This window comes from Aulonocara sp. 'chitande type north' Nkhata Bay, linkage group LG3, assembly GCF_057382095.1.
Source record: "Aulonocara sp. 'chitande type north' Nkhata Bay isolate Kocher_YH1m ecotype deep benthic linkage group LG3, A_spYH_male_GT1.1, whole genome shotgun sequence".
Taxonomy (NCBI): Eukaryota; Metazoa; Chordata; class Actinopteri; order Cichliformes; family Cichlidae; genus Aulonocara; species Aulonocara sp. 'chitande type north' Nkhata Bay.
This window is the reverse complement of record NC_141346.1, coordinates 24,789,703-24,817,322: the sequence shown is the minus strand read 5'-3', so window position 1 is coordinate 24,817,322 and position 27,620 is coordinate 24,789,703. Positions and strand designations below refer to the sequence as shown.

Genomic DNA, 27,620 nt, shown 5'->3' with positions numbered 1-27,620 from the left:
TCACCGGGGTTGATTTAAAAGTGGAATTTAGTAATTTGTGAATATTGATTGCTAATTGTTGATTCTCTAAAAAAAAAAAATCATCTTGTTCTCACAGATGTTTGAAAATAGTTGAAAATTATTAACTATTTTATATTTTTTCACAGTTTTCAAAAGCCCACAATATGTGAAAGGGGCACTAACAGGAAGTAAATAACAACTTAAAAAGAGGTCATTGCAGAGGAATTTATGATCAAAACTGAGATATTTTTGAGATAATTTGAATATTTTTGAATCCTAGAAGAGTTAAAAACAGTAAGATAAGAAACCTGTGACTCAAATGTCATCACTACCATTTCTGAATTATAACTTCCTGTAAAATTTCAAGCTTGCCAGTTAACAAAGGCTTTTCATGTCATACTTATAGTTGCTTTTGTGGCTCTCTAAGATAATTACATTTGTACTCATGTTGTGTTTTTTGTTGCAGGAATTAACAAGGTGAATTTTCACTGCGTGACTAACAACACTGCTCATCGCACCATTGAAATTACAAGAAAGCAGCTGATTGTTAGGCGTGGCCAGCCCTTCCTGCTGACCCTGGAAATGGTGCAGCCTTTCAGTGTCAGACAGTGTCCGTCAGCTCATCCAGATGCTGAGATGCAGCTTCGAAAACAGTCCAATCAGTGCAGTCAAAACAGTCCTACAGTTCCTGCTTTGCTGCGTTAGTCCACTTCTTCACAGTTTTTAATACAGGCTTGGCATGTTTGAGTTGTTGCCTTTAAACTGCAATAAGATGGACCAGGCAGTGATCAGAATATCCCAAGGCTGCCTGGGGGACAGAGCGAAATCTGCCGGGCTTACAACTTCATCGGGTGGACCGTGAAGCGGAGCTCTCAGGGAAAACAAAGGGTGGTGGAGTCTGCTTCTACATCAACGAAGGTTGGTGTACTGATGTCGCAGTGTTACAGAAATACTGCTGCTCAAACCTGGAAACTTTTTTCATCAACTGCAAACCATTTTATTCACTGCAGGAGTTTTGTTCCTTCATGCTGGTTGGAGTTTGCATCCCTCCTCAGGCCAATGCAAACAACGCACTGGCTGACCAGATTACCACCCTTGAAAGAAAATTCCTGGATTCCTTCACAATTGTCCTTGGGGATTCTAACAGAGCAAATCTAAACCATGAACTTTCTAAATATAGACAGCATATAGACTGCCCCACCAGGTACAACATTATATTGGAGCACTGTTACACTACTTTAAGACAGTATCTGGGATTCGCTGGGAAGAGAGCGGAGAGTGTACATTCACGAGGTGAATGGAGGGGAGTGTTGTGCGGAATCCCGGCTGATGTTACACCCCTGAAAACAGGGGGAAAGAATCACGAGAGTGATTATGACTTGCGTCTCTCGTGCAGTCGTTTATTGCAGTGAGGAGAACGCGCGAAAGCCCCCTAGTGGAGAATAGAGACACTACAAATCGATCCAAGAAAAGGCTTACTAGCCGATCAGTGATGTATAGATTGCAGTTCTCTTAAGTAACATGAAAGCCATTAATATAACATGAAAAAATAACCTCTTAACCATTTTCTTACCATATTTACATTATTTGTCCTTATATGAACTGATATGAATTAGTATTAACTGAACAGTTTTATATGCAGTAGTCCTTCAACCTGTCACACTGATGTACAGGGTGGGCCATTTATATGGATACACCGTGGGAATGGTTGGTGATATTAAAGTCCTGTTTGTGGCACATTAGTATATGTGAGGGGACAAACTCCTCAAGATGGGTGGTGACCATGGTGGCCAATTAGATGTCGGCCATCTTGGATACAACTTTTGTTTTTTTTCAATAGGAAGAGGGTCATGTGACACATCAAACTTATTGGTAATGTCACAAGAAAAACACTGGTGTGCTTGGTTTCAACATAACTTTCAATGTAACTTCAACACCAGGAGACCAAGGCGATAAATGGCCAGGACATTAAACTGAGGCTCAAGCTGAGCAGTAAGGATCACACCAATAAGGTGTTGTCTGTCCGTGTCAACGCTCAGGCCATGAGGTACAACGGCAATCCAGCGGACAACATCCTGAACAAAGTGCAGCACGTGACACTTCTGTCTGGACAAGGTCTGCAGTTCTTATCTTACAATTTTGGTCAGCATTGTAATTTATTTGAAAAGAAAAAAAAGAAATGATATAGATTTCTATGATTTGAGGCTGCTACTTCAAACTCCACCCCAAGTCTCAGAAATGAAAGAAATTAGAAAGAAACAAGAAATTAAAGTTTCCTGATGATACCATGAATCTCTGGATCAGTTCTCACATTCCTGCCTCTCACTGTATGTCCTACAGATGTGGCCATACCTATCCAGATCCCCTTTGCAGATTACAGTAAATATATGGTGAACTACGACAGCATAAAGGTTTCAGCAGTGGCCAGTGACAGTGATGAATACTACCAGACTGAGACCAACATCACCCTAGAGCAACCAGTCATCTCCATGAAGGTCATTAAAATCCAAATTTTGTGTGTAATATAAGGACGTGCGTGATTTTATAACACAGGAAGTGAAAGCAGATTCAAACTAATGTCATTACTTGGTAACAAAGTATGTGTTCATGGTATACGGTAGACTGGCTGTGTGGCATGGCCTTACAACGATAACTGCTGATTGGTTATTTGACAGTCAAAAAAGCGTCACCTGAACTCAGTTGATGAACAGGTTCTATGAGATTCTGAAAATTCTGGACTTTGTTCTATAATTTGCTGCACATTAATGCTGTACTATATCTGTGCTTCTTTTAGGTTTTGTATCCAGTCCATGTGAACCATGAAATGACATTGGAGGTGGAATTTAAAAACCCGCTCAATGAGAGGCTGAGGAACTGCTCCCTGACAGTCATTGGATGTGGCCTTTTTAAATCAGACTATATACAAAGGTCAGTACTGAGACTTAACATACAATCTAACTCATTACAATCACAGGGTATAAGGAACAATGTGATTGTCTGGAGTTAATGATAATATTTCCCATCTTCAACCAGATGCTTTTTGTGAAACAGTAATTTGCTTTTTATGTGAGAGTTACAAAAACAAATATTGATTCTAGTCAGATTTCATTTCATCATCTCAGCGGTTCAATAATACTGGTTAAAAAAAACTCTTTATTTTCCTTGTACTCTGCCAGTTCACTCATTTTCATTTGGTTTAATATTGATGTTAATGCAGTAACCTCATTATGTAAAATATCTTTAAAACAACACTTTTAAACCATAAACTATTGATGCTTGTGTAAAGATGAAACAAATTCATGGAAATTTTCTTGTAACTTTAACTTATTTAATTCAAGCCATCGTTTGTCTGCCACGTGTCTGATATGTTGCCACAGAAAATGAATTAAAAATCTTCAAAAAGGAAATAACGAGAGAAATAATCCATTAACTACTCATTTTTGTATACGTAGCCTTTTGTTTTGATTAAAGTTGTGTTTTTTCAAAGAATTGAAGTGGCCACAAAAGACTTTCAGATTTTGATTCATGCTGCATATTTTAGTGCTCCAAACAAATCTAAATTTTCTTTTTTTTCTCCAGTCTTCAAAAGAAAAGAAACATTTCTAACTTACAGTGCTATGTTGTTGGTAGTGCCACCAAGTGTTGTTCACCAATAAATAGTTCCAGCTCACAATTCCATTTTGCATAAAGATAAAAATAAAAAGAAACAGTATGCTAATCCTAATTACTGCTTACAGACTGCTTTTGTAAAGAGTTTAGCTAAAGCTAGGCAACCGTTTTCCTTTATTCCCCCCCCAAGCTAAGTTGGCTTAACTAGCCTAGGTTCTCATCCAAACAGGGCTTGAAGTAAAATAAAAAATAATAATGTTTTTCTATTTACAGTGACCTGGGTGAGGTAGAGCCAAAGGCCACACTGAAGCTCAAGATTACCACGACTCCCTACAGAGCTGGACTGAAGACCGTGGTTGCTGACTTCGACTGCAGCAGCTTCAGAGACATAAAGAGCTCCTGCATCGTTGACGTTAAACCATGAAGCTCTGGTTTCATTTACAGCTCCCTCTGTGTTTCTGTTTCTTTATTTAGTTTAAACTGGGATAGATTAATCTACTACACCTTGTTATAACTATCATCCACAGTAACGTTACTATCCATAGTCAAGGTTTTGTTTGTTTTTTTTCCCACTGGCTGAGATATAATCAAGTAGATTTTTTATTTCAAAGATGCAAACTGCCCAACATTTTCGGGGATATGCTTTGGGACTAACAGTTACCATAATTAATAATTAATGAGTAATGTAATCATTTTAATAAAAGAAGAGGGAGAAAACCGATTTCCTGATATTGCTTTGTAGCTTTTCTCTGTTTGTGCATTAATTATTATTGGGTTTAAATGATTGTGGGAAAATTATGAAGCTGTATTTTATGACAAGTTCTAAATATATAGCTCATCTCTTATACAAATTTGAGTAACAGTGATGGACCACCTCCTCCCCATCTCCTGTCCTAAATCCTGTCACCACTCGGATTCTGTTCTGCCATGATGGGTCAAATAAATAAATAAATTTCTCCATCTCAATAAATAATGTTCAGATTTAATGGCTATCAAAAGCATATGGTTGAGGTGCACCACCTCCACTCTGTGCCCTTCTCCCACACTCTCAGCAGCAAACACTCACACCCGGTAAATCACGACTATCATATAATTTGGAACAGTTATGATTGGAACATGCAGGTTTATGCTGGGAAACCTGCAGACTGTGTTCCTGAAAAGAACCAAGTGAAGTTTGTAGATGATGATTGCACAGCTCAGGGATACAGGGTAGTGTGAGCTGTATCAGAAGCAGAAGCAAGTATAACAACAGATAATTTCCTCCATACACATACACTTCTGTGTTTACTTTATGTGACTGTATAAGAATTGGTTTTTATTTAAAAACAACAGTTTCTCCACTGTGGCAGGTCGTAGGCGATTTCTTTTTTGGACAATATTTCCCCTGCTTTTGAAAACACTCGCTCACAGGGCACAGATGAGGCAGGGTACACAGGTATGTCAGTGCTAACTTGTATAAGTGAGGGTAGACATATTTTTGTCTCTCCCAATATTTAAGGGGGTCCTCCAGCCTTCCAATATTTGGCTCCATCATGTACCGTTGGACCTCAATATTTGCGTCTGCTGTCACATTTTGTGTCTGTCTACCTGACACTTTCATTCAGGCAACGCCACAGGTTGTTAGCTAAACAATAAGGAGAGTTTTATGAGATACTAGCAATTCAATTTTTAATGTGAATGAATGTTTTATTGGCCATATGCAGGTTGCCCCGCAGAGGAATAGGAGGCCCCCCCCCCGACGTACACACACACACACACATGGGAATACAGTCGGAGATCGGCAGCGTTACAGAAAAAACACTGAAAGTACACAACAATGGGAAAAGTACAAGAGGAAGAAAAGAGACCTCTCCTCACGCTGGGCACCTATGGGAGGACAGCATGAGAACAGGAAACAAAAACTCCTCTGCACAGAGAGCACATAAATGTCCACATCACAACATTGGAGCACGTGACAAGCCACAGGGGTTGGGTAGGGGGTGAGGAGTAATCCGAAGGAAACACAGCAGTCGTCCTGCACAGCGCAACCATTCCAGCGCCGCACACAGACCCGCCGTCTTCCACAGGAAACAAGCATCGAAGGCGTTTGGAAAGGGAGGGGGATGAGTGCGTGCTTATCAGTGTAAGTGTATGTGTGTGCGTGTCCAGAGTTCAGCTGAGACAGTGTCCTTCGCTCTATCAGGCTAAGTAAACAGTCTGCCAGCCTACCCAGGTGGCCTTGCATGGGATGGGAAGAATAGTCATCACACAGTCGTTATCAGGGAGTTGTTGTTCGGCTCCAGCCTTGGGCCTGAGCAGCTGGCGCCGTGGTGTCCGCATGTTGAACATTGCTGATTTTTCTTTTATGCGAGAAAATACCGTACACGGGTATTTTTGAAAACGGAAAATTTTCTTTTTAAAAAATAATCCCGTCCACACGTAAAGGCAGAAATGAAGGAAAACGCTGCTAGGAACATGCCAAAGCAACAGGTGGCGCTATATTCCTAACCGTGTAGAAATGTTGGCCAATCAGAAGTCTAGAAGCCTCGGTGGGAAAAAGTAAACAAAGCTGGGGCATAGAAGCAGAACCGAGTCGTATGTGTGGAGGGACAGCAACTGTGTGTATATGTAAGCATTTAAACACTGCAGAGAGTAGAATTAACAGTATTGTAAAAATTCATTTCACCGAAACAACAACGTGGCGCACACTGTGACGTCAAAAAAAGGCGCAAATCTTTGACGCTGCGTTTTCTCTGTTTTTCTCGTCCACACGTAAATGCAAAAACGGAGTTTTAGAAAATATCCACCCTGCCCGGAGTTTTTAAAAATCTCCGTTTTCAGTGACCAAAAACGCCGTTTACGTGTGGACGAAAGGTGCAAACGCATGTATGGATGGATGGTTCTTGTCTTGGGGAGAACCAACCTGTCACTGAACAGACTCTTCTGTTTGTTAATGGCCGTGTGCAGAAGATGCCCAGCATTGTTCATAATGTCCAGCAGTTTTGTTTTGTTTTCTTTTTAGTGTCCTTTTCTCTGCCACTGTCACCAGAGTGTCCAGCTTCATGCCGACCACAGAGCTAGCCTTCCTGATCAGTTTCCCCAGCCTGGATGAGTCCTTCTTTGCTGTGCTGCTCCCCCAGCACACCACAGCATAGAAAAGTACTCCAGCAACCACTGACTGGTAAAACATCCTCAGGAGCTTCCTGCAGATGTTAAAAGACCTCAGCTTCCTGAGGAAGTACAGTCGGCTTTGGGCTTTTTTATACAGGTGCTCTGTGTTGCATGACCAGTCCAGTTTATTGTCCACCCACAGCCCGAGGTACTTGTACTTGTTGTCCACCTCCTCCCCCTCTATATACTGAACAGCATACAAAGCATAATATATAAAATAACATTTACCTGAGTTTTTTCTTTGAAAGAACCCTCTAACCCTCTGACATCTGTGGTCATGAAGTCATTTGAGCGCCTAGTTCTCTCCCATCTCAAGACCCTCACGGCCCCCCTCCTGGACCCCCTGCAGTTTGCATATAGAGCCAACAGGTCTGTAGACGACGCCATCAACATGGCCCTACACTTCATCCTGCAGCATCTGGACTCCCCAGGAACCTACGCCAGGATCCTGTTTGTGGATTTCAGCTCAGCCTTCAACACCATCCTTCCAGACCATCTCCGAGGCAAGCTTTCCCAGATGAATGTGCCTGATCCCATCTGCCGGTGGATCACTGACTTCCTGACGGACAGGAAGCAGCACGTGAGGCTGGGAAAGAATGTCTCGGACTCCCGGACCATCAGCACCGGCTCCCCTCAGGGCTGTGTTCTTTCTCCTCTGCTCTTCTCCCTGTACACCAACTGCTGCACCTCCACCCACCAGTCTGTCAAGCTAATCAAGTTTGCAGATGACACCACCGTTATTGGGCTCATCTCGGACGGGGATGAGTCTGCCTACAGGAGGGAGGTTGAATGTCTGGTGTCCTGGTGCAGCCACAACAACCTGGTGCTGAATGCCCAGAAGACAGTGGAGATTATTGTGGACTTCAGGAAGCACACAGCCCCACTCCCCCCCATCATCCTGACTGACACCCCCATCACCTCTGTGGACTCATTCCGCTTCCTGGGTACCACCATCACCCAGGACCTGAAGTGGGAGCCCACCATCACCTCCATCATCAAGAAAGCCCAGCAGAGGATGTACTTCCTGAGGCAGCTGAAGAAATTCAACCTGCCAACACGGACGATGATGCAGTTCTACACTGCAATCATCGAGTCCATCCTCACCTCCTCCATCACCGTGTGGTACGCTGGAGCCACTATCAGGGACAAACTGAGACTGCAGCGTGTTGTGCGCTCTGCTGAGAAGGTGATTGGCTGCAGACTCCCATCTCTGCAGGACCTGTACACCTCCAGGACATTGCGGCGTGCAGCTCGGATCTCAGCTGACCCTTCTCACCCTGGACACAGTCTGTTTGACCTGCTCCCCTTAGGCAGGAGGCTCCGGTCCATTCGCACCAGAACCTCTCGCCATAAGAACAGTTTCTTCCCCTCTGCTGTCGGACACATGAACAATAACCGTATGACTGTTCCCACCACTAACACATGACCCTACGCTGTGTTCACTGCATCATTCCATTTTTGGCACTGATCACCACCTGCACTCATGTATATATCTTTCTACGTAGCACTCTTAATTCTTATTCTCATGTATATCTCATGTATATCTCATGTATATATCTTTCTACGTAGCACTTTTAATTCTTATTCTTACTTTTATTTTTTCATGTCTATTTAAGCCCAACTTATGACACTGTTTGCACTGAAGCACCGCAGCAATTTCCTGATGTTGTAAACCTGCTCAACATTTGGCAATAAACCCCTTTCTGATTCTGATTCTGATTCTAATGTCCATTCTTATATTTCAGTACATAACTGAAACCGATTTAGTCGGGGAGGGTAAGAACTGAAAATATGAAATAAACACACGTAAGCTAAGACTCTAAAAAAAAATAGCATTTGTTCGGTTTTTCATTTCGCCATTTGTTGATTCACTTGAAGAGCAAGTAACGTAATATGGGTCAAGTGATCAGTTTGATATCAATCTTTCGTGATGCACCGTCATATTTACATTATTTGTACAGTACGAATGATTTTTTTTGGTACCTGCTCAAACTTAAGCTCTCCTTAGTATGGCTGGCTCCGTTTCCCCAACAGCGCACTCACAGGCAGCAGCTGCCCCGCCCCCTCGCTCAGTCGCTTAGTGCCTGAGCTCGGATCATACCAATATCAGGGGGGATTCACGCACAGTCGCAAATTCCCACAGTGTGCACTATGTGCTTCGAATATTGTGTGTACTTTTTGTTTTATACAGTTGTCAGCCAGGCATCTAACTATGAAAAAAATTACACTCCAAAAGACCCCGGGCTTCTGACAAAACAACCCGGGCTTAAGCCCAGTAAGCCACCCCCACGCTCCGCCCCTGGTTTACTCCCCGTTTATGAATCCTGCTTTTGGGTCCTACCTCCTGCCTGCCACTCTGCAAACCATGACAAAGACAAAAATATATTTTATTTTAATTGGTTACCAACAGATAAATTGTTGTACTAGCCTTAAAGAAAAAAAAACTTGCGTTTGAGTGAAACGTCATCACAGTTTGTTAATTTTTAATTAAACTATGGAAAAAGTGATGTTCCCAGAACAGGCCATGAATGTATCCTGGGAATTAGGAATGTATATAAGACAATAAAGAGAAACACTGTTTTTATTTGTTGTTACCTTTAATATATCCCATTACATTGTTTTTGAGTATTTGATTACACACAGAGGTCTTTGAATTTAAATATGCTTTTTTTTTTTTTTTTTTTTTTTTAAATGGTAACTACAGATATGATATTTGCATTCAAAGGACAATAATTTGTTATTAGCACTGGACTGTCCATAAACAGCACTGGGATCAAATTGTTGCTCACCAGAATATTTCCATAATATTTTTTTATTCTGCTAATGTGGATCATTTCCCTCTCAAGCTTTTAGTTGTATAATCTGGAGTGAAATTTCCAGCCTAAAATGTTGTTTCGGTTCATCACCGTTATATTCAAATTTGTTACAGAGATGAGATAAATGTTTATAACATGTTACAAAATACAGCTTCATAATTTTCCCACAATCATTTAAACCCAATAATAATTAATGCACAAACAGAGAAAAGCTACAAAGCAATATCAGGAAATCGGTTTTCTCCCTCTTCTTTTATTAAAATGATTACATTACTCATTAATTATTAATTATGGTAACTGTTAGTCCCAAAGCATATCCCCGAAAATGTTGGGCAGTTTGCATCTTTGAAATAAAAAATCTACTTGATTATATCTCAGCCAGTGGGAAAAAAAACAAACAAAACCTTGACTATGGATAGTAACGTTACTGTGGATGATAGTTATAACAAGGTGTAGTAGATTAATCTATCCCAGTTTAAACTAAATAAAGAAACAGAAACACAGAGGGAGCTGTAAATGAAACCAGAGCTTCATGGTTTAACGTCAACGATGCAGGAGCTCTTTATGTCTCTGAAGCTGCTGCAGTCGAAGTCAGCAACCACGGTCTTCAGTCCAGCTCTGTAGGGAGTCGTGGTAATCTTGAGCTTCAGTGTGGCCTTTGGCTCTACCTCACCCAGGTCACTGTAAATAGAAAAACATTATTATTTTTTATTTTACTTCAAGCCCTGTTTGGATGAGAACCTAGGCTAGTTAAGCCAACTTAGCTTGGGGGGGGAATAAAGGAAAACGGTTGCCTAGCTTTAGCTAAACTCTTTACAAAAGCAGTCTGTAAGCAGTAATTAGGATTAGCATACTGTTTCTTTTTATTTTTATCTTTATGCAAAATGGAATTGTGAGCTGGAACTATTTATTGGTGAACAACACTTGGTGGCACTACCAACAACATAGCACTGTAAGTTAGAAATGTTTCTTTTCTTTTGAAGACTGGAGAAAAAAAAGAAAATTTAGATTTGTTTGGAGCACTAAAATATGCAGCATGAATCAAAATCTGAAAGTCTTTTGTGGCCACTTCAATTCTTTGAAAAAACACAACTTTAATCAAAACAAAAGGCTACGTATACAAAAATGAGTAGTTAATGGATTATTTCTCTCGTTATTTCCTTTTTGAAGATTTTTAATTCTTTTTCTGTGGCAACATATCAGACACGTGGCAGACAAACGATGGCTTGAATTAAATAAGTTAAAGTTACAAGAAAATTTCCATGAATTTGTTTCATCTTTACACAAGCATCAATAGTTTATGGTTTAAAAGTGTTGTTTTAAAGATATTTTACATAATGAGGTTACTGCATTAACATCAATATTAAACCAAATGAAAATGAGTGAACTGGCAGAGTACAAGGAAAATAAAGAGTTTTTTTTAACCAGTATTATTGAACCGCTGAGATGATGAAATGAAATCTGACTAGAATCAATATTTGTTTTTGTAACTCTCACATAAAAAGCAAATTACTGTTTCACAAAAAGCATCTGGTTGAAGATGGGAAATATTATCATTAACTCCAGACAATCACATTGTTCCTTATACCCTGTGATTGTAATGAGTTAGATTGTATGTTAAGTCTCAGTACTGACCTTTGTATATAGTCTGATTTAAAAAGGCCACATCCAATGACTGTCAGGGAGCAGTTCCTCAGCCTCTCATTGAGCGGGTTTTTAAATTCCACCTCCAATGTCATTTCATGGTTCACATGGACTGGATACAAAACCTAAAAGAAGCACAGATATAGTACAGCATTAATGTGCAGCAAATTATAGAACAAAGTCCAGAATTTTCAGAATCTCATAGAACCTGTTCATCAACTGAGTTCAGGTGACGCTTTTTTGACTGTCAAATAACCAATCAGCAGTTATCGTTGTAAGGCCATGCCACACAGCCAGTCTACCGTATACCATGAACACATACTTTGTTACCAAGTAATGACATTAGTTTGAATCTGCTTTCACTTCCTGTGTTATAAAATCACGCACTTCCTTATATTACACACAAAATTTGGATTTTAATGACCTTCATGGAGATGACTGGTTGCTCTAGGGTGATGTTGGTCTCAGTCTGGTAGTATTCATCACTGTCACTGGCCACTGCTGAAACCTTTATGCTGTCGTAGTTCACCATATATTTACTGTAATCTGCAAAGGGGATCTGGATAGGTATGGCCACATCTGTAGGACATACAGTGAGAGGCAGGAATGTGAGAACTGATCCAGAGATTCATGGTATCATCAGGAAACTTTAATTTCTTGTTTCTTTCTAATTTCTTTCATTTCTGAGACTTGGGGTGGAGTTTGAAGTAGCAGCCTCAAATCATAGAAATCTATATCATTTCTTTTTTTTCTTTTCAAATAAATTACAATGCTGACCAAAATTGTAAGATAAGAACTGCAGACCTTGTCCAGACAGAAGTGTCACGTGCTGCACTTTGTTCAGGATGTTGTCCGCTGGATTGCCGTTGTACCTCATGGCCTGAGCGTTGACACGGACAGACAACACCTTATTGGTGTGATCCTTACTGCTCAGCTTGAGCCTCAGTTTAATGTCCTGGCCATTTATCGCCTTGGTCTCCTGGTGTTGAAGTTACATTGAAAGTTATGTTGAAACCAAGCACACCAGTGTTTTTCTTGTGACATTACCAATAAGTTTGATGTGTCACATGACCCTCTTCCTATTGAAAAAAAACAAAAGTTGTATCCAAGATGGCCGACATCTAATTGGCCACCATGGTCACCACCCATCTTGAGGAGTTTGTCCCCTCACATATACTAATGTGCCACAAACAGGACTTTAATATCACCAACCATTCCCACGGTGTATCCATATAAATGGCCCACCCTGTACATCAGTGTGACAGGTTGAAGGACTACTGCATATAAAACTGTTCAGTTAATACTAATTCATATCAGTTCATATAAGGACAAATAATGTAAATATGGTAAGAAAATGGTTAAGAGGTTATTTTTTCATGTTATATTAATGGCTTTCATGTTACTTAAGAGAACTGCAATCTATACATCACTGATCGGCTAGTAAGCCTTTTCTTGGATCGATTTGTAGTGTCTCTATTCTCCACTAGGGGGCTTTCGCGCGTTCTCCTCACTGCAATAAACGACTGCACGAGAGACGCAAGTCATAATCACTCTCGTGATTCTTTCCCCCTGTTTTCAGGGGTGTAACATCAGCCGGGATTCCGCACAACACTCCCCTCCATTCACCTCGTGAATGTACACTCTCCGCTCTCTTCCCAGCGAATCCCAGATACTGTCTTAAAGTAGTGTAACAGTGCTCCAATATAATGTTGTACCTGGTGGGGCAGTCTATATGCTGTCTATATTTAGAAAGTTCATGGTTTAGATTTGCTCTGTTAGAATCCCCAAGGACAATTGTGAAGGAATCCAGGAATTTTCTTTCAAGGGTGGTAATCTGGTCAGCCAGTGCGTTGTTTGCATTGGCCTGAGGAGGGATGCAAACTCCAACCAGCATGAAGGAACAAAACTCCTGCAGTGAATAAAATGGTTTGCAGTTGATGAAAAAAGTTTCCAGGTTTGAGCAGCAGTATTTCTGTAACACTGCGACATCAGTACACCAACCTTCGTTGATGTAGAAGCAGACTCCACCACCCTTTGTTTTCCCTGAGAGCTCCGCTTCACGGTCCACCCGATGAAGTTGTAAGCCCGGCAGATTTCGCTCTGTCCCCCAGGCAGCCTTGGGATATTCTGATCACTGCCTGGTCCATCTTATTGCAGTTTAAAGGCAACAACTCAAACATGCCAAGCCTGTATTAAAAACTGTGAAGAAGTGGACTAACGCAGCAAAGCAGGAACTGTAGGACTGTTTTGACTGCACTGATTGGACTGTTTTCGAAGCTGCATCTCAGCATCTGGATGAGCTGACGGACACTGTGACATCATACATCAGTTTTTGTGAAGATGTGTGTGTGTGTGTGTGTGTGTGTGTGTGTGTGTGTGTGTGTGTGTGTGTGTGTGTGTGTGTGTGTGCCAACTAAGACCTTTTGCACATACAACAATAAACCATGGTTCACTCCTAAACTCCAACATCTTCGTAAGGCCAAGAAGGACTCCTACAGAAGTGGTGACAGGGCCCTGTACAAGCAGGCCAGGAACACACTGACCAGGGAGATCAAAGCAGCCAAAAGGATCTACTCCCAGAAGCTGAAAGAATGGCTCTCAGCCAACAACCCTGCGTCAGTGTAGAGGGGCCTGCAGGAAATCACCGACTACAGACACTCCCCACCCCCTGTGGAAGCAAACAAAGACCTGGCAGATGGGCTGATGGCCATCCGTCGGCTCTTTGTTACTTCGGAAACATGGCTTGAACAATTTCTCTTCAATGACGTAATCCGATATCAACTGATCTCTTTACCTGTCGGCTTCCCGTGGCTGACATGCGACCGGCTATTGCAGATAATAATACAACAGCTTCTTGCTATTTTTTGCTTCTTTTTATCGCTGTGTAACCGATTTCAATTGAAAACCTGCGTGCGCTAGTACCTCTTCCCACGACTTCCCACAATCCTTTGCGGTTTTACCCCAGAATGACGTCACATTTCCAATCTCTATAGAGATTGAAAATGTGACGTCATTCACACACACACACACACACACACACACACACACACACACACACACACACACACACACACATCTTCAATCTCACATTTCCAATCTCTATAGAGATTGAAAATGTGACGTCATTCAGGGGTAAAACCGCAAAGGATTGTGGGTACGAGTGGCACACAGGCCGTTTCAATCCTTTGATTTTTTTTTCTCCTCATACTTTTTGTTGCCTTTTCGTCAAGTCTGTCTTTGTACAGAACTGTTTTTGGGGCAAATAAAATGCAAGTAGGGATTAAAACCGCAGAATTAATGATTACCGGTGCTGGAAATACTAGCGTTTGATGCAGTGTTTTGATTTTATTGCCACTGGTACCTGCAATGCGCGACACTGTTTCAGACATTGACCCCCAAGTCCATGAAAGCCCCTGTACCAGACGGAGTTTCACCCTCCTTGCCTCAAACATCCTGCAACATCTCGACCGCCCAGGAACTTATGCCAGGGTCCTGTTTGTTTACTTTAGTTCAGCTTTTAATACCATTGTGCTTGAATTTCTCTCCTCCAAACTCTCCCAGCTCAGCATGTCACCAGCTACCTGTCAGTGGATCACCAGCTTCCTGACAGACAGGAAGCAGCAAGTGAGGCTGGGGGAGAGCACCTCTGAAACTCGGTCCTCTCACCACTATTGCTCCTGCTGAACATCAATGACTGCGCCTCCAAGAACTCGGCTGTTAAACTCCTAAAATTTGCAGATGATATCACCGTCATTGGCCTCATTCAGGATGGTGATGAGTCTGCAGCTTTCCAGGCTTCTAGTTGCTATTCTTAGATAATTCTTAGATAATTTCCTTAAAGGCCCCATCCCATTTCACACTGTTTCAACTGTTTGTTTTTTTTTACTTGTCGTGCATTATGAATTTTGACCAAATCAAACACATTCTTGTATTTATATCATGTTGTAATGATACAAAGTTTTCCCAGTCTTGTATTTTGAGTTTCACCTCTTTGATTTTCATCTCAACATACTGGGGTGCCTCTTCTATGTCACCTTGACCTTCTTTTGAGTTCATTCTGACTGCACGTTTGAAGATGGCTCTCTCCTCTGCGCTGCCTGTAGGGAAATATGGCATGTGCTGTGTGAAGCGGGCATGATTGGGGGACCCAAAATGCAGACTCTTGGAGGCAAAACTAAACTCAAAAAGCAGCTTTACTGATTAACTATAGAATGTACAAAACTGAACTGGGAGTTACTGGAAACTAGACAAGCAGGCAGAACACACAGCTGAAGAATGAGGGAGATCACCGACGGGGGGATGGAGGGATTTGGGACAGAGAGAAGACACATGGTGAACACGACTGAACACAATCCACCAATGAGACAGGTAAAGCACAGCTGAACATTGAACACACATGATAAGAGAGTGACAAACTGAAACAGGAAGTAGGAGAAACACACACTCTGAGATACAGACAGATGAAACCCAGGGAACAGAGGGAGGAGAGAGAGGGGCAGAGAGCCAGGGACAAGAGACAGAGTGCCACACAGAGACATGCCACAGAAGAAGAGACTGACCTAACTGGGGAAACAGGGAAGGACAGAGAGACACAAGACAAAATGGCATATATATGCCATAGAAACAAGACAAAAACATGAACAGGATCAAATAAAAACCAAGAAAACCTAAACTAGAAATACTGATAAACTCAAGATCGTAAGCAAACTGAGCTAGGAAACATAAGAAACTTGTTTGTGTTGTCTGGGATCATTTGAACTGAAACTGCCTTTAGCAGTTCTACTAGAATGTTACCAAACAGTTATCCAAATAATAAAGCTATTGATGTCCAGTTGACACGAGCAATGCAAATGAGCATTGTATGTTTGTTTTACCTTCCCTGTGCTTGTAGCTGTCAGTGATATCAACCCTTTTCCAGGAGTCAACAGCCTTGGTAGAGATGCTCTGACCCACTGACATGGAGTCAGTGTACATTTTCTTCTTTGAACCGTTAGTACTGATCTGAGAAAAGTAACATCAAAACAGAAAATTGTCAATACTTTGTGCAGGACTGCATAATTTAATAAGCTAAAGCCACTGGTAAATCTGCACTTATGTTTGTCAGTCAGAATAACTTTTGTGTTGAAGTTATCGCCATTAAATTGTAGACGATGTAAGTGTGATCTCTGTTTGCATTTGGGATGTTGAATGAGTTTGAAGGGGTAGCCAAGAGAAATATAGAGTGAACATTGGGCTCCTTAATGGTCTTACATCTTGTCAATTAACAACAACATCCATCCATTTTCGCAGGGGGCAGCAACCTAACCCGCTGCTTAACACTTGGCTGCGAACCACTCCAGTGTGAGCTGGAGGCAACCACCTGATGAAGCCAACAGAACCACATCATCCTCAAAAAACAGAGATTAAATTTTGAGTCTGCCCAAGTGGAAGCCTTCTGCCACTTCGCTAAGCCTAGAAATTCTGTGCATAAAAATTATGAACAGAATTGGTGACAAAGGGCAACACTGGCTGTCCAACACCCAATGGGAACGAGACAGGGTAAAGAGCTGCTCTAGTGTTCCGTGACAGGGATGAACCTTGTGAGATGCTTTGGGTGGCGCTGTCACTTGGTGTAGAGTGCAGTAGAGTATTGTGTTGTGTTCAAACACACAGTGGTGTTTTTGTGTAGTTTATCTGCGTAGCAATTTAATCAAAGAAATCTTATTTCATAGTGCAATCTTCACATGCTTCATTCGAAGCAATTTAGAGTCCAAGTATTCACTCGCTGTGTCTTTAGGGTTTCACTTGCTTAGCTTGTAGCCGAGTCGCTAGCAGCATGGCCTCTTCACCTGTTCCTCCTGCACTTTCCTGCTCATTGTGTCAGATGTTTAGTTACTGCTTGGCAGTAATGATACTTGTAACAAATGTAGCCAATTTGCAGGTCTGGAGGCCAGGATCACTGAACACCACCAAGCTGTTCATGTGTCTACCTGCTTTTCCCGATTCAGCGACACACCCACAGGTGGTCAAACTCTGGTAATTGGTGATTCTGTTCTGAGGCATGAAGCTAGAGACACCGGCAACCATAGTCATTTTTCTTCCAGGTGCCAGACCAGGAGACATTGGAGGAAATTTAAAACTGCTGGCTAAGAGTAAACGTAAATTCAGTAAAATTATAATTCACGTCGGCAGTAATGACACCCGGTTACGCCAATCAGAGGTCACTAAAACCAATATTGAACCAATATTGTAGTTTTCTCTGGTCCCCTCCCCAATCAGACCAGGAGTGACATATTTAGCCGCATGTTCTCCTTAAATTGCTGGCTGTCTGAGTGGTGTCTCAGAAACGATGTGGGCTTCATAGATAATTGGCAAACCTTCCAGAGGAAACCTGGTCTTGTTAGGAGAGACGGCATCCATCCCACTTTGGATGGAGCAGCTCTCATTTCTAGAAATATGGACAAATTTATTAAACCCTTCAAAATATGACTATCCAGAGTTGGGACCAGGAAGCAGAGTTGCAGTCTTACACGCCTCTCTGCAGCTTCTCTCCTCCATCTCCATAGAGACTGTGTCAGCTCCCAAACAGACAAAAAACAAACTAAAAACCAGCAACAAACAACTTAAACATAAACAATTACAAAGAAAGAACAATACAGTATCCACATCTGAACCAAAGAGTAAAACAGTGAAATGTGGATTATTAAATATTAGGTCTCTCTCCTCCAAGTCTCTGTTAGTACATGACTTAATAATTGAACTGAATAAATGAATTGAATAAATGAATCAACACCCCGAGTCATTCTAACTTCCGGATATCTCAAAGAACAGGCCGAGGGGGCGGTGTGGCAGCAATTTTTCACACCAGCCTATTAATCAACGAAAAACCAAGACAGACTTTTAATTCATTTGAAAGCCTGATGCTTAACATTGTCCACCCCAGCTGTAAAACTCAGAAACCAGTCTTACTTGTTATCATCTATCGTCCACCTGGGCCTTACACAGAGTTTCTCTCTGATTTCTCAGAGTTTTTATCTAATTTAGTTCTCAGCTCAGATAAAATAATTATTGTGGGTGATTTTAACATCCATGTAGATGCTAAAAATGACAGCCTCAACATGGCATTTAATCTGTTATTAGACTCAATTGGTTTCTCTCAAAATGTAAAAGAACCCACCCACCACTTTAATCACACTCTACATCTTGTTTTAACATATGGCATAAAAACTGAACATTTAACAGTGTTTCCTGAACACTGTTTAAATTTACAATAATTGATTACACAGCAGTGGGGAGTAGACTTCATCACAGTAGATGTCTTTCTGAAAGTGCTGTAACTAAACTTGCTGTATAAATTGAATTGAATTGAATGAAAAACATATTTTTCCTTCTGTATCCGAGATTCAACTAATGGACAGACACTCCTTTCCAGCACCTTGGCATAGACTTTCTAGCAGAGGCTGAGGAGTGTGATCCTTCTACAGTTGTAGCACACCCTCTGCTCCCCTTCTTGATGATGGGAACCACCACACCAGTCTGTTAATCCAGAAGTACTCTGATCTCTATTGTTGAGGCGTGTTGACCAAAACAGCCCTACAACATCCAGAACCTTCGGGAACTCAGGGTGAACCTCATCCACCCCAGGGACCCTGCCACCAGGTTGTTGTTTAACTGCCTCAGTGACCTTACTCCCGGTGATGAACAGGTCATTTCCATCATCCCCTGATTCTGCTTCCTCTGTGGAAGACGTGTCAATAACAATAACATATAATAGGGAAACTTGATAAAAATGGTAGGTACCAGATCTTTTAAGGTTAGGATTAAGGTTAAAACTGAGTTTAAAAGAGCTGAAAGAGTTAATTCTTCAGATAAAAGGTAGAAATACAGATTGTATAGACAGACTGTATAGTATACAGCTGGTTATTTTATAACACTGGTACAGACCATCCATTTGACAATGTCAGCGTTGACCTCAGCGTAGACAAATGGTACATCATACTTGACGTCTGTGTCACCACGTAGGATAGCATTGACTGGGGCTGGACCACAGCAGAATACACCTGGAGCAGCAAAAGCAAAGCTGGACTTTTACAAATTTAACAAAAACTTTTTTAAAGAACCAACAAAATAATTGTTTGTACTTCTCATTGGAATCATTCATTTGTGCATCTGTCTCAGTGCATTCATTTCTAAATAAAAACTAAATAGTTTTTACCTTCACTTTTTTCCTGTGGAGTGGGATCCAAGACCTGCCAGCCATCATAGATACCACCTTTCATGAGGTCTGGTCGTTTCATCCATCCTTCCACCCACACATGGAAGTTCCTGCACAAGAAAGGTGAGCTTTCCAGTTTATATCTCTGAGGTTTTTAAATTGCATAATATAATAGCTCTGTCTGTGTGAAAATATGTCATTAGTATTATCAATATGTAACTTTAACAGACGTTCGTGTTCCTTTTCAAGTCAGGCCTCAAAACTCAAACAGCAAGAAAACAATAATAAAGTTTTCATTTTACTTGCACATCTGACTGACTGTCTGAATGTCTTACCAGACACTTTCAGAGGCCTCCTTGCTACGGACTCCATAGTCATCATAATATTCATCAATAGTGAGGCTATTGTTTGAGTCATGAGCAGATTGAAAGTTGGTGACGACACGGCATGGAATACCAAAGAATCGCATCACTGAAATCACAGACAACAAAATGATCAAGTCAAATGACGTCTCGGTCTTGCTTAAAGTTCATGGCAATACTCTGCCACACAAAAACAACACAGTAACCACAGTACCTGTACACATTACAGCAGCGAACACCCAGCACTGTCCGTACTTGACAGGATAGCAGCGGTTTTGAAACCAGCGCTGAAGGATGCTAACACTACTAGTCCAGCAGGTGGGGCTGCATCCATCATTATAGTTTCCATCCCAGCGTCCCACTAGTACACCTTCATCATCATTGGAATTGAGCTGCAAATCAGACAAATGCTCCATTCTTGCTCATCCATTGGTTGCACAAGAGTAAATTTGGTTTATATTATTATTATTATTGTTACAACAGGTAGCATTAAAAACTTAACTTGTAAGTTTTTAAATGAAGTGTTAAATGTAAATTGTAATGCACGTGAATTTAGGTCCTACCATGGCACTGATCACACGGCTAACATAGACGGGGTTACAACGAGCAGAGGTGTCACCAGCTGGGTCTTTTCTGTGTTTGAGGTTGGCATCCAATATCTTGAGACAAATGTCAACCATTTCCTCCTCGAACTGGGTAAGAAGCACAAGTTAGAGCTACAATACCAATTGCAGGAAAGAATGTATTATTAATCTGGCTGTAAGCTTAGGGATCTTTGTCATGAATTTGTGACCAGTCAAAAGCTCAAAGGCCACTTTTGTCATGACACGGTGTATCAAATATTCTTCAAATTAAACAGCACACTTTAACGTTCTTAATTCTCTTGTAGAAAAATAAAAGTAATGTGGATTTCTAACAGAATATGCTACTGGTGCGTATTGCTGTATAATTACTATTTTGGACCAACATCAATAATTTTAACTTTTACATCGAAAATTATTGACAATTGCCTTCCAGTGACTGCATCATGGAAACATCAATATTGTTAGTCTGATAAAAGAAGTCACCTGTAATCAGCAGAAAAGTCACAACATCATGTTAGAGTCAAATTATTAAATGTTGTCATTGTGTTATTTAAATTTGTAAGTCTTAGTTCAAACTGTATGATCAAAGACATTCCTTTGTCTCTGACCACCTCTCCAGCCTGTTAAATGGTGGGTGAGGCTGTAGTGTTTTATTATAGGGACATCTATGTGAGGGTTTTGTTTTCTTGGTTAGTAAGCTTCCTGCTTTTATTACCCTTTTGATAAGCAGGAGGTCACACAAACGCACCCCCAAACACAAACACACACACTCACATGCATACACACACATACACACACGTGCTTACACGTGCACACACATAGTGCCTTATCTTTTAGAACCATAGGGGGCTTTTACAATGGGTGGTGCTTGTGTGTACTGTAACTCTTTTCAATGAAAGGCAGCAAGGAAGGCTGTTTATTTGATGCTGGCTAGGAGACAGGTGAGGAGCGTTTAGCTCCAAGAGCCTGGTTCCAACAGCCTCCCTTGCTAGCATGTAAAACCCGGTTCCGTCATTGTCTTGCTTTCTTCATGAGGAATAAGTCTCTAAACCAGCGGGGGCCTGTGGAAGCGCAGACCAGGTTTTTTAGTGTATTTATGTCATATTCAAATTCAAATCAAGTCTTAAAAAATCTAGCGTCAAATCATAACAAAAACTGTCTCAAAGCCCTTTAAATAGGAAGATAAAGAGCCTAAAATGATTTTAAAAAGTGAAAAAACACAAAACAATCAAATTCAATTATTCTACTGATTGTGGCGATTGTGGCTCAAGAGTTGGGAGTTCGCCTTGTAATCGGAAGGTTGCCGGTTTGAGCCCCGGCTTGGACAGTCTCGGTCGTTGTGTCCTTGGGCAAGACACTTCACCCGTTGCCTACTGGTGGTGGTCAGAGGGCCCGGTGGCGCCAGTGTCCGGCAGCCTCGCCTCTGTCAGTGCGCCCCAGGGTGGCTGTGGCTACAATGTAGCTTGCCATCACCAGTGTGTGAATGTGTGTGTGAATGGGTGGATGACTGGATATGTAAAGCGCTTTGGGGTCCTTAGGGACTAGTAAAGCGCTATATAAATACAGGCCATTTACCATTTACTTTCTTCTGGTTTTAATGATTTTGGTTTCTCTAAATAATTATCTGGTTATATTCTTATAACTTTATGTTGCTGAAAATTCACCCTAAGATCAGACCATCCAATACTCAGGATACCTGGAAAAATCCCAGAGGTATTCTACAGGCCTCAGTTAGCATGTTACATCTTGATGTTCTCTACAGTACAATTAGAAAAAGAGTGAACAAGTCTGAGCTGCCAGGAGAAAGCCTCTTTTCTCTCAAAACAACATCGCAGTGCAGCTCAACAAATCACAAGACTTCTGGAAGAAGAAGACAGATGATACCAAAGTGCAAATGTTTGGCCAGAACGATCTTTGGAGAAAAACCAAACAGAACATATTAGCACAAAAACCTCATATCAACTGTCAGTACAGTGGGTTAAGAAAGTCATAAAGCCATGCAGAAAACAAAACTCTGTGTATTGCTGTTAAAGTAGGTTCTAGAAGCTGTCAAATCATTGGATTTACTTAAGTTTTTCATTATGCTGTATACAGTCCTTTGAAGTTTTCACATGACTATGTGCTTCAGCTAATTTCCAAATATATTTTTAGCTTTCTTGCTTCACTCATATTACTAATTGTTACAGGTTTAGGGAAAGTACAAAACTGACAGATAATTGACTAGCTAATCTTCCTGTTTCTCATATAAATCACTTTGTTGTAACTAACATTCAATTTTGCGTAACCTTCAGAATACTGGCCAAATATGGCAGCACTCTGGTGCTGACCTGTCCAAAGATCCAGGGCTGTGAACCTATGTAGTGTGATGTTCCTGTGTAGACGGTTCCCTCTTCATTCATCACATATTCTTGTCTTTCTCTGTCATCGGGAAGATACACCCAGTCATCTGCAGACACATGCAAATATAATGCAAGCATCCTTAGCAAATTTATTAGCAGAATGACTCAGCTTTTATGGTAAGTTCATATATCAAAAACACAACAAAAACCTCTATCTATAGATAATAACTTCTATTAGTTACAGATTGTCTGTCTTTTTTCTTTTTCTTTTGTTTTACTTATCAGGACTAAAACTTTGCTTCTTACCAGAGCACCAGGGGTTGAAGAGCACCACCAAAGTTCCCAGATTTCTTGTTTCACCATGTGTCATTGCAGACAGGGAGTATTTCCCCACAGGAGCGTCAGTTGGTGGGGTCACAGAGAGAGCCACAATGCCCCTCTCCAGGACAGCACTCCTGTCAATCTCATACTTCCATATTGCCTTGGCATCACTGGTATATTTGGCAGACGGGTTACCAAACTGAGAACGTGTTCCATGTCTTTCTGATGGAGCAGAACCTGAAGTAAGGAAGAAGTGGGGAAGAGCACTTGTTACATTTCAGGGATCAATCAGTTTTATTTTGTTGTTTTCTTCAAAAAACTCTACTTAACCTCTTTACTTCCACCAGGTCACTGAGGACTATGATTAGGCAATGGTTGTTAACCAGAGCCTAACCATAATAGACTGCCAATAAGCTGGAGGACATCAACAGGTGATTTTGTAGAGTTACAAATGTGTTATGTTAATTGTTGAGTTCAAATATAATGTTATTTAACTCCTGTATGGACACTTTACCATATTAAGAACTTTTAAACATTATATTGTAAATAGTTATTTATCAGTGGACTATTTTAATGTTTTGAAGCATGTGATGTGATGACAAACAGCGTGGCAGAAAAACTGGCTTTTAAAACCAGTTCAAGTGGCTACCTGTCTCCACAGTGAGCAGGAGTGTGTCTCTGACACTGAAAGGCTGCACCATTTCCAGGGTCAGCAGGAAGGGCTGGCCACGCCTAACAATCAGCTGCTTTCTTGTAATTTCAATGGTGCGATGAGCAGTGTTGTTAGTCACGCAGTGAAAATTCACCTTGTTAATTCCTGCAACAAAAAACACAACATGAGTACAAATGTAATTATCTTAGAGAGCCACAAAAGCAACTATAAGTATGACATGAAAAGCCTTTGTTAACTGGCAAGCTTGAAATTTTACAGGAAGTTATAATTCAGAAATGGTAGTGATGACATTTGAGTCACAGGTTTCCTATCTTACTGTTTTTAACTCTTCTAGGATTCAAAAATATTCAAATTATCTCAAATATCTCAGTTTTGATCATAAATTCCTCTGCAATGACCTCTTTTTAAGTTGTTATTTACTTCCTGTTAGTGCCCCTTTCACATATTAAGGGCTTTTGAAAACTGTGAAAAAATGAAAGTTTATAAAAGAGTTAATAATTTTCAACTATTTTCAAACATCTGTGAGAACAAGATGTTTTTTTTTTTTTAGAGAATCAATGATTAGCAATCAATATTCACTAATTACTAAATTCCACTTTTAAATCAACCCCGGTGAACTTTCATTTCTCCCGTCACCACCAACTGGTCGGAGCACATAGCTGCCCCTCCCTGATCCTGGTGCTACTGGTGGTTTGACCTTAAGTAGTTGGTGTACGGCTGGTTTGGTGATATGGTTGTTTGTTGTCTGGTATTCATTCACAGAATATCAAACTCATCTGGATTCTTGTCTGACTGCAAACTTTAACTGTCAGGAAAAATCTCTGAAAAAGTGAAAATGTAGCAGACACCACACCTATGGCTTTAAGCCTGATGCCCTCCAGATAAACACCTGCTGATGAAAACCAAGCACAAAAGGCTTCAATCAATTTTTTTTTTTTATCAATGCATCTTTTTCTCTTGGTGGACTAATAATACAGTAGTACTGTGTGAAAGCATTGAGCTACCTGTAGTTTCTTTATGTTTAGCTAGGAAAAAGGGAAATATGTGCATTGAATTGTGTGCAAACGTACATGGAAATAGACGATATACTGCAAAAAGAGTTTGCACAACTCTAATGACCTTGAACATCAACACAGCCTGCAATCTTTTTTATAATGTCTCCAAATAGTGTTCAGGAATATCTCTTCGAGCTTCTTGAAAGACAAGCTCATTTTTGTATGCTGGCTGCCTTTTGTCCTGTTGTTTGTCATCACACTGCATTGGTAGTGCATTATGAATAATTGGGCCTCATTTGCTAACATTCTTACCCTGTGCAAAAAATGAAAATAAATATAAAAAATCCCAGCACACAAAAATACTATCAGATTTATGAAACATGCGTACCCATATATTTTGTTCTCAGCACAGTGCATATGTCAGTAAATTTAAATTGCTTGGAACCAATAGCTTTGTTACATATGTACACTGCCCCACCCCAATTTCTAAACTAAAAATAGGCCACGACATAAAAATACTGTCAGATTTATGAAATTTTTGTTTTCACCCTCGTGTGTATGTCAATAAATCAGAATTGTTTGGAACCAACAGCCTTGTTGAGATAAGATAAGAGATCATGGAATATGTTTCAATTGACAAATGTTTCATGGTCACAGCTGCAGTGATGCAGATGTGACCATGTGACCATGTGCTGGTCTGTTGTGGTGAAGAGAGAGCTCAGTGTAAAAGTAAAGCTGTTGATTTACTGGTCGATCTGACCAGTGGTCACCAGCTTTGCGTAGCGGCTGAAATAAGTCCTCCAAAGGGTGGCTGTGCTTTCTCTAAGTGATAATATTTTGTTTTCTTTATATGCTTTTTATTGTAATTCTGAGCATTTTATGGTTTATAGTGTTTTGGCAATAACAACAATAACTGTAGTTAATATTGTTATTATTATTAAAAATAGTAGTAGTACTTAATTTTAGAGACTCGTGTTTAAATTCCTGAGGCAGCCAGGCTGCCATTTGTTTGTTTTTCATAATTCCAAAAATGCTAACATCAGTGGCTAAAATGCAGCCTCAGACCATGACAGAACCCCCAAGATCTCTCCTCTGTACTGATGAACATTTTAACAAAAAATGTAAAATCTGGACTTTATGTCCACCTTTTATGTAATTTCAGACAAACTGTATCTGTTCTAAATGTACTGTCATTTATATATATTGATAATTCAAACATATAAATATATATTTTATACTCACTGTTCGCCATCGTCTCAGTTATTGGAGGAATCACAGCAGTTGCAGGTTTGGAAAGCAACAGCTCGGCTCTGAAAACAGAGTAGAGAATTCTGTAGCCTCCTGCCTTTTAAAGACCCAAAGATACAGACTCTGACCTACTTAATGAGAAAAAAATTCTGGTGAAACAGGTTTTTGAAAAGACATCCTTCTTTCAAAAATGTGGTCCAACAATCTGTTTCAGAAGGAATGTTTTCTACAGTTTGTTGGGCAAGTGTTTTTCAAAGAGAGACATTTTCCACTTTCTTTGCTTCACCTGGAGGTGTTGTTTTTTATTTTGCACAGGGTAGGAACATTTCCATGCAAATGTTAGCAAATGAGGCCCAATTATTCCTAAAGAACAAGACAAAAGGCAGCCAGCATACAAAAAACTGCTTTGAAAACTAGACATTATAAGAAAAATTGCAGGCTGCGTTTGCACACAATTCAATGCACATATTTCCCTTTTTCCTAGCTAAACATAAAGAAACTACAGGTAGCTCAATGCTTTCACATAGTACTACTGTATTATTAGTCCACCAAGAGGAAAAAAAGATACATTGATTTAAAAAAAACTGAATTGAAGCCTTTTGTGCTTGGCTTTCATCAGCAGGTGTTTATCTGGAGGGCAAAAGCTTTAAAGCCATAGGTGTGGTGTCTGCTTCATTTTCACTTTTTCAGAGATTTTTCCCGATAGTTAAAGTTTGCAGTCAGACATGAATCCAGATGAGTTTGATACTCTAAGAATGAATACTAGACGACAAACAACCATATCACCAAACCAGCTCAGCTAGTTCTACTTAAACAGAAAAACTTTAGTTTTAGTTATTAACAAACTGTCAGTGTGATGAGTTGAGAGTTAATACAAATCAATTGAATTCAATTTTTAAAAATTTTATTTCATTTTATTTCCATATTGCCAAAAATAACCTTTTAAGGCACTTTATACTTTACACGCTTTATATTGAAAGGTAAAGAGCCTATAAAACAGAGTGGAGAAAAAACAACAACAAGCAGACAACCCCCTATGAGCAAGCACTTGGTGACAGTAGTAAGTAGGTCAGATCCTGTAATTATATATTTTAAAAAGGCATATAAAGGAAAACAAAATACTATCACTTAGGGAAAGCACAGGGGACGTATCGACCAGTAAATCAACAGCTTTACTTTTACACTGAGCTCTGTCTTCACCACAACAGACCGGTGCGACATCTGCATCACTGCAGCTGTGACCATGAAGCATTTGTCAATTGAAACATATTCCATGATCTCTTGTCTTATCTTGTCTCTCATTTCACCCCTTTCTTTGCTTCACCTGGAAATAAACGTGTTGCTATACAGAGAAATTGCTGTGGGGCAGTATACAGATTCAACAAGGCTGTTGGTTCCAAACAATTCTGATTTATTGACATACGCACGAGGGTGAAAACAAAAATTTCATAAATCTGACAGTATTTTTATGTCGTGGCCTATTTTTAGTTTTACTCCTTGCACAGGATAAGAACGTTCCCACGCAATTGTTACCAAATGTGGCCCAATTATTCCTAACACACTACCAATGCAGTGTGATGACAAAGAACAGGACAAAAGGCAAAAAAAGAGATTTGAATGTCTTTCAAGAAGCTTGAAGAGATATTCCTGAACACTACTTGGAGACATTTATATTGCAGGCTGTG

General features: G+C 40.4%; 2 protein-coding genes across 2 annotated transcripts in view; one reads left to right on the top strand and one right to left on the bottom strand.

Annotated features, from left to right (window-relative positions):
- Positions 1-531: 531 nt before the first annotated feature.
- On the top strand, positions 532-4,510 carry LOC147334746 (protein-glutamine gamma-glutamyltransferase E-like). The gene is made up of 5 exons (XM_086287408.1): positions 532-918; positions 1,011-2,115; positions 2,341-2,495; positions 2,795-2,928; positions 3,883-4,510. The coding sequence occupies exons 2-5, from the start codon at positions 2,043-2,045 to the stop codon at positions 4,031-4,033; spliced, it is 513 nt and encodes a 170-aa protein (XP_086143534.1). The 5' UTR covers positions 532-918; positions 1,011-2,042; the 3' UTR covers positions 4,034-4,510.
- Positions 4,511-9,352: 4,842 nt separating this feature from the next.
- Positions 9,353-27,620, bottom strand: part of LOC147334745 (protein-glutamine gamma-glutamyltransferase 2-like) — a 31,984-nt gene continuing 13,716 nt past the window's right edge. The window contains exons 2-16 of the mRNA XM_086274642.1: positions 25,930-25,997; positions 23,669-23,836; positions 23,005-23,256; positions 22,687-22,805; positions 20,339-20,467; positions 19,990-20,167; positions 19,749-19,884; positions 19,414-19,523; positions 19,143-19,258; positions 16,094-16,220; positions 15,207-15,316; positions 12,024-12,198; positions 11,644-11,798; positions 11,211-11,344; positions 9,353-10,256 (exon numbers count right to left, since the gene is read on the bottom strand). Coding sequence (XP_086130768.1) covers positions 10,106-10,256; positions 11,211-11,344; positions 11,644-11,798; positions 12,024-12,198; positions 15,207-15,316; positions 16,094-16,220; positions 19,143-19,258; positions 19,414-19,523; positions 19,749-19,884; positions 19,990-20,167; positions 20,339-20,467; positions 22,687-22,805; positions 23,005-23,256; positions 23,669-23,836; positions 25,930-25,939 — 2,070 coding nt within the window. The 5' untranslated portion in view covers positions 25,940-25,997 and the 3' untranslated portion in view covers positions 9,353-10,105. The remainder of the gene's footprint in view (positions 10,257-11,210; positions 11,345-11,643; positions 11,799-12,023; positions 12,199-15,206; positions 15,317-16,093; positions 16,221-19,142; positions 19,259-19,413; positions 19,524-19,748; positions 19,885-19,989; positions 20,168-20,338; positions 20,468-22,686; positions 22,806-23,004; positions 23,257-23,668; positions 23,837-25,929; positions 25,998-27,620) is intronic.

Excerpts from the sequence above, each read along its gene's own strand:
- LOC147334746 (XM_086287408.1), top strand. The coding sequence starts at position 2,043 with ATGAGGTACAACGGCAATCCAGCGGACAACATCCTGAACAAAGTGCAG. Across the intron at positions 2,116-2,340 it reads GACACTTCTGTCTGGACAAG|ATGTGGCCATACCTATCCAG; the intron begins GTCTGCAGTTCT and ends TATGTCCTACAG. Across the intron at positions 2,929-3,882 it reads AAATCAGACTATATACAAAG|TGACCTGGGTGAGGTAGAGC; the intron begins GTCAGTACTGAG and ends TTCTATTTACAG.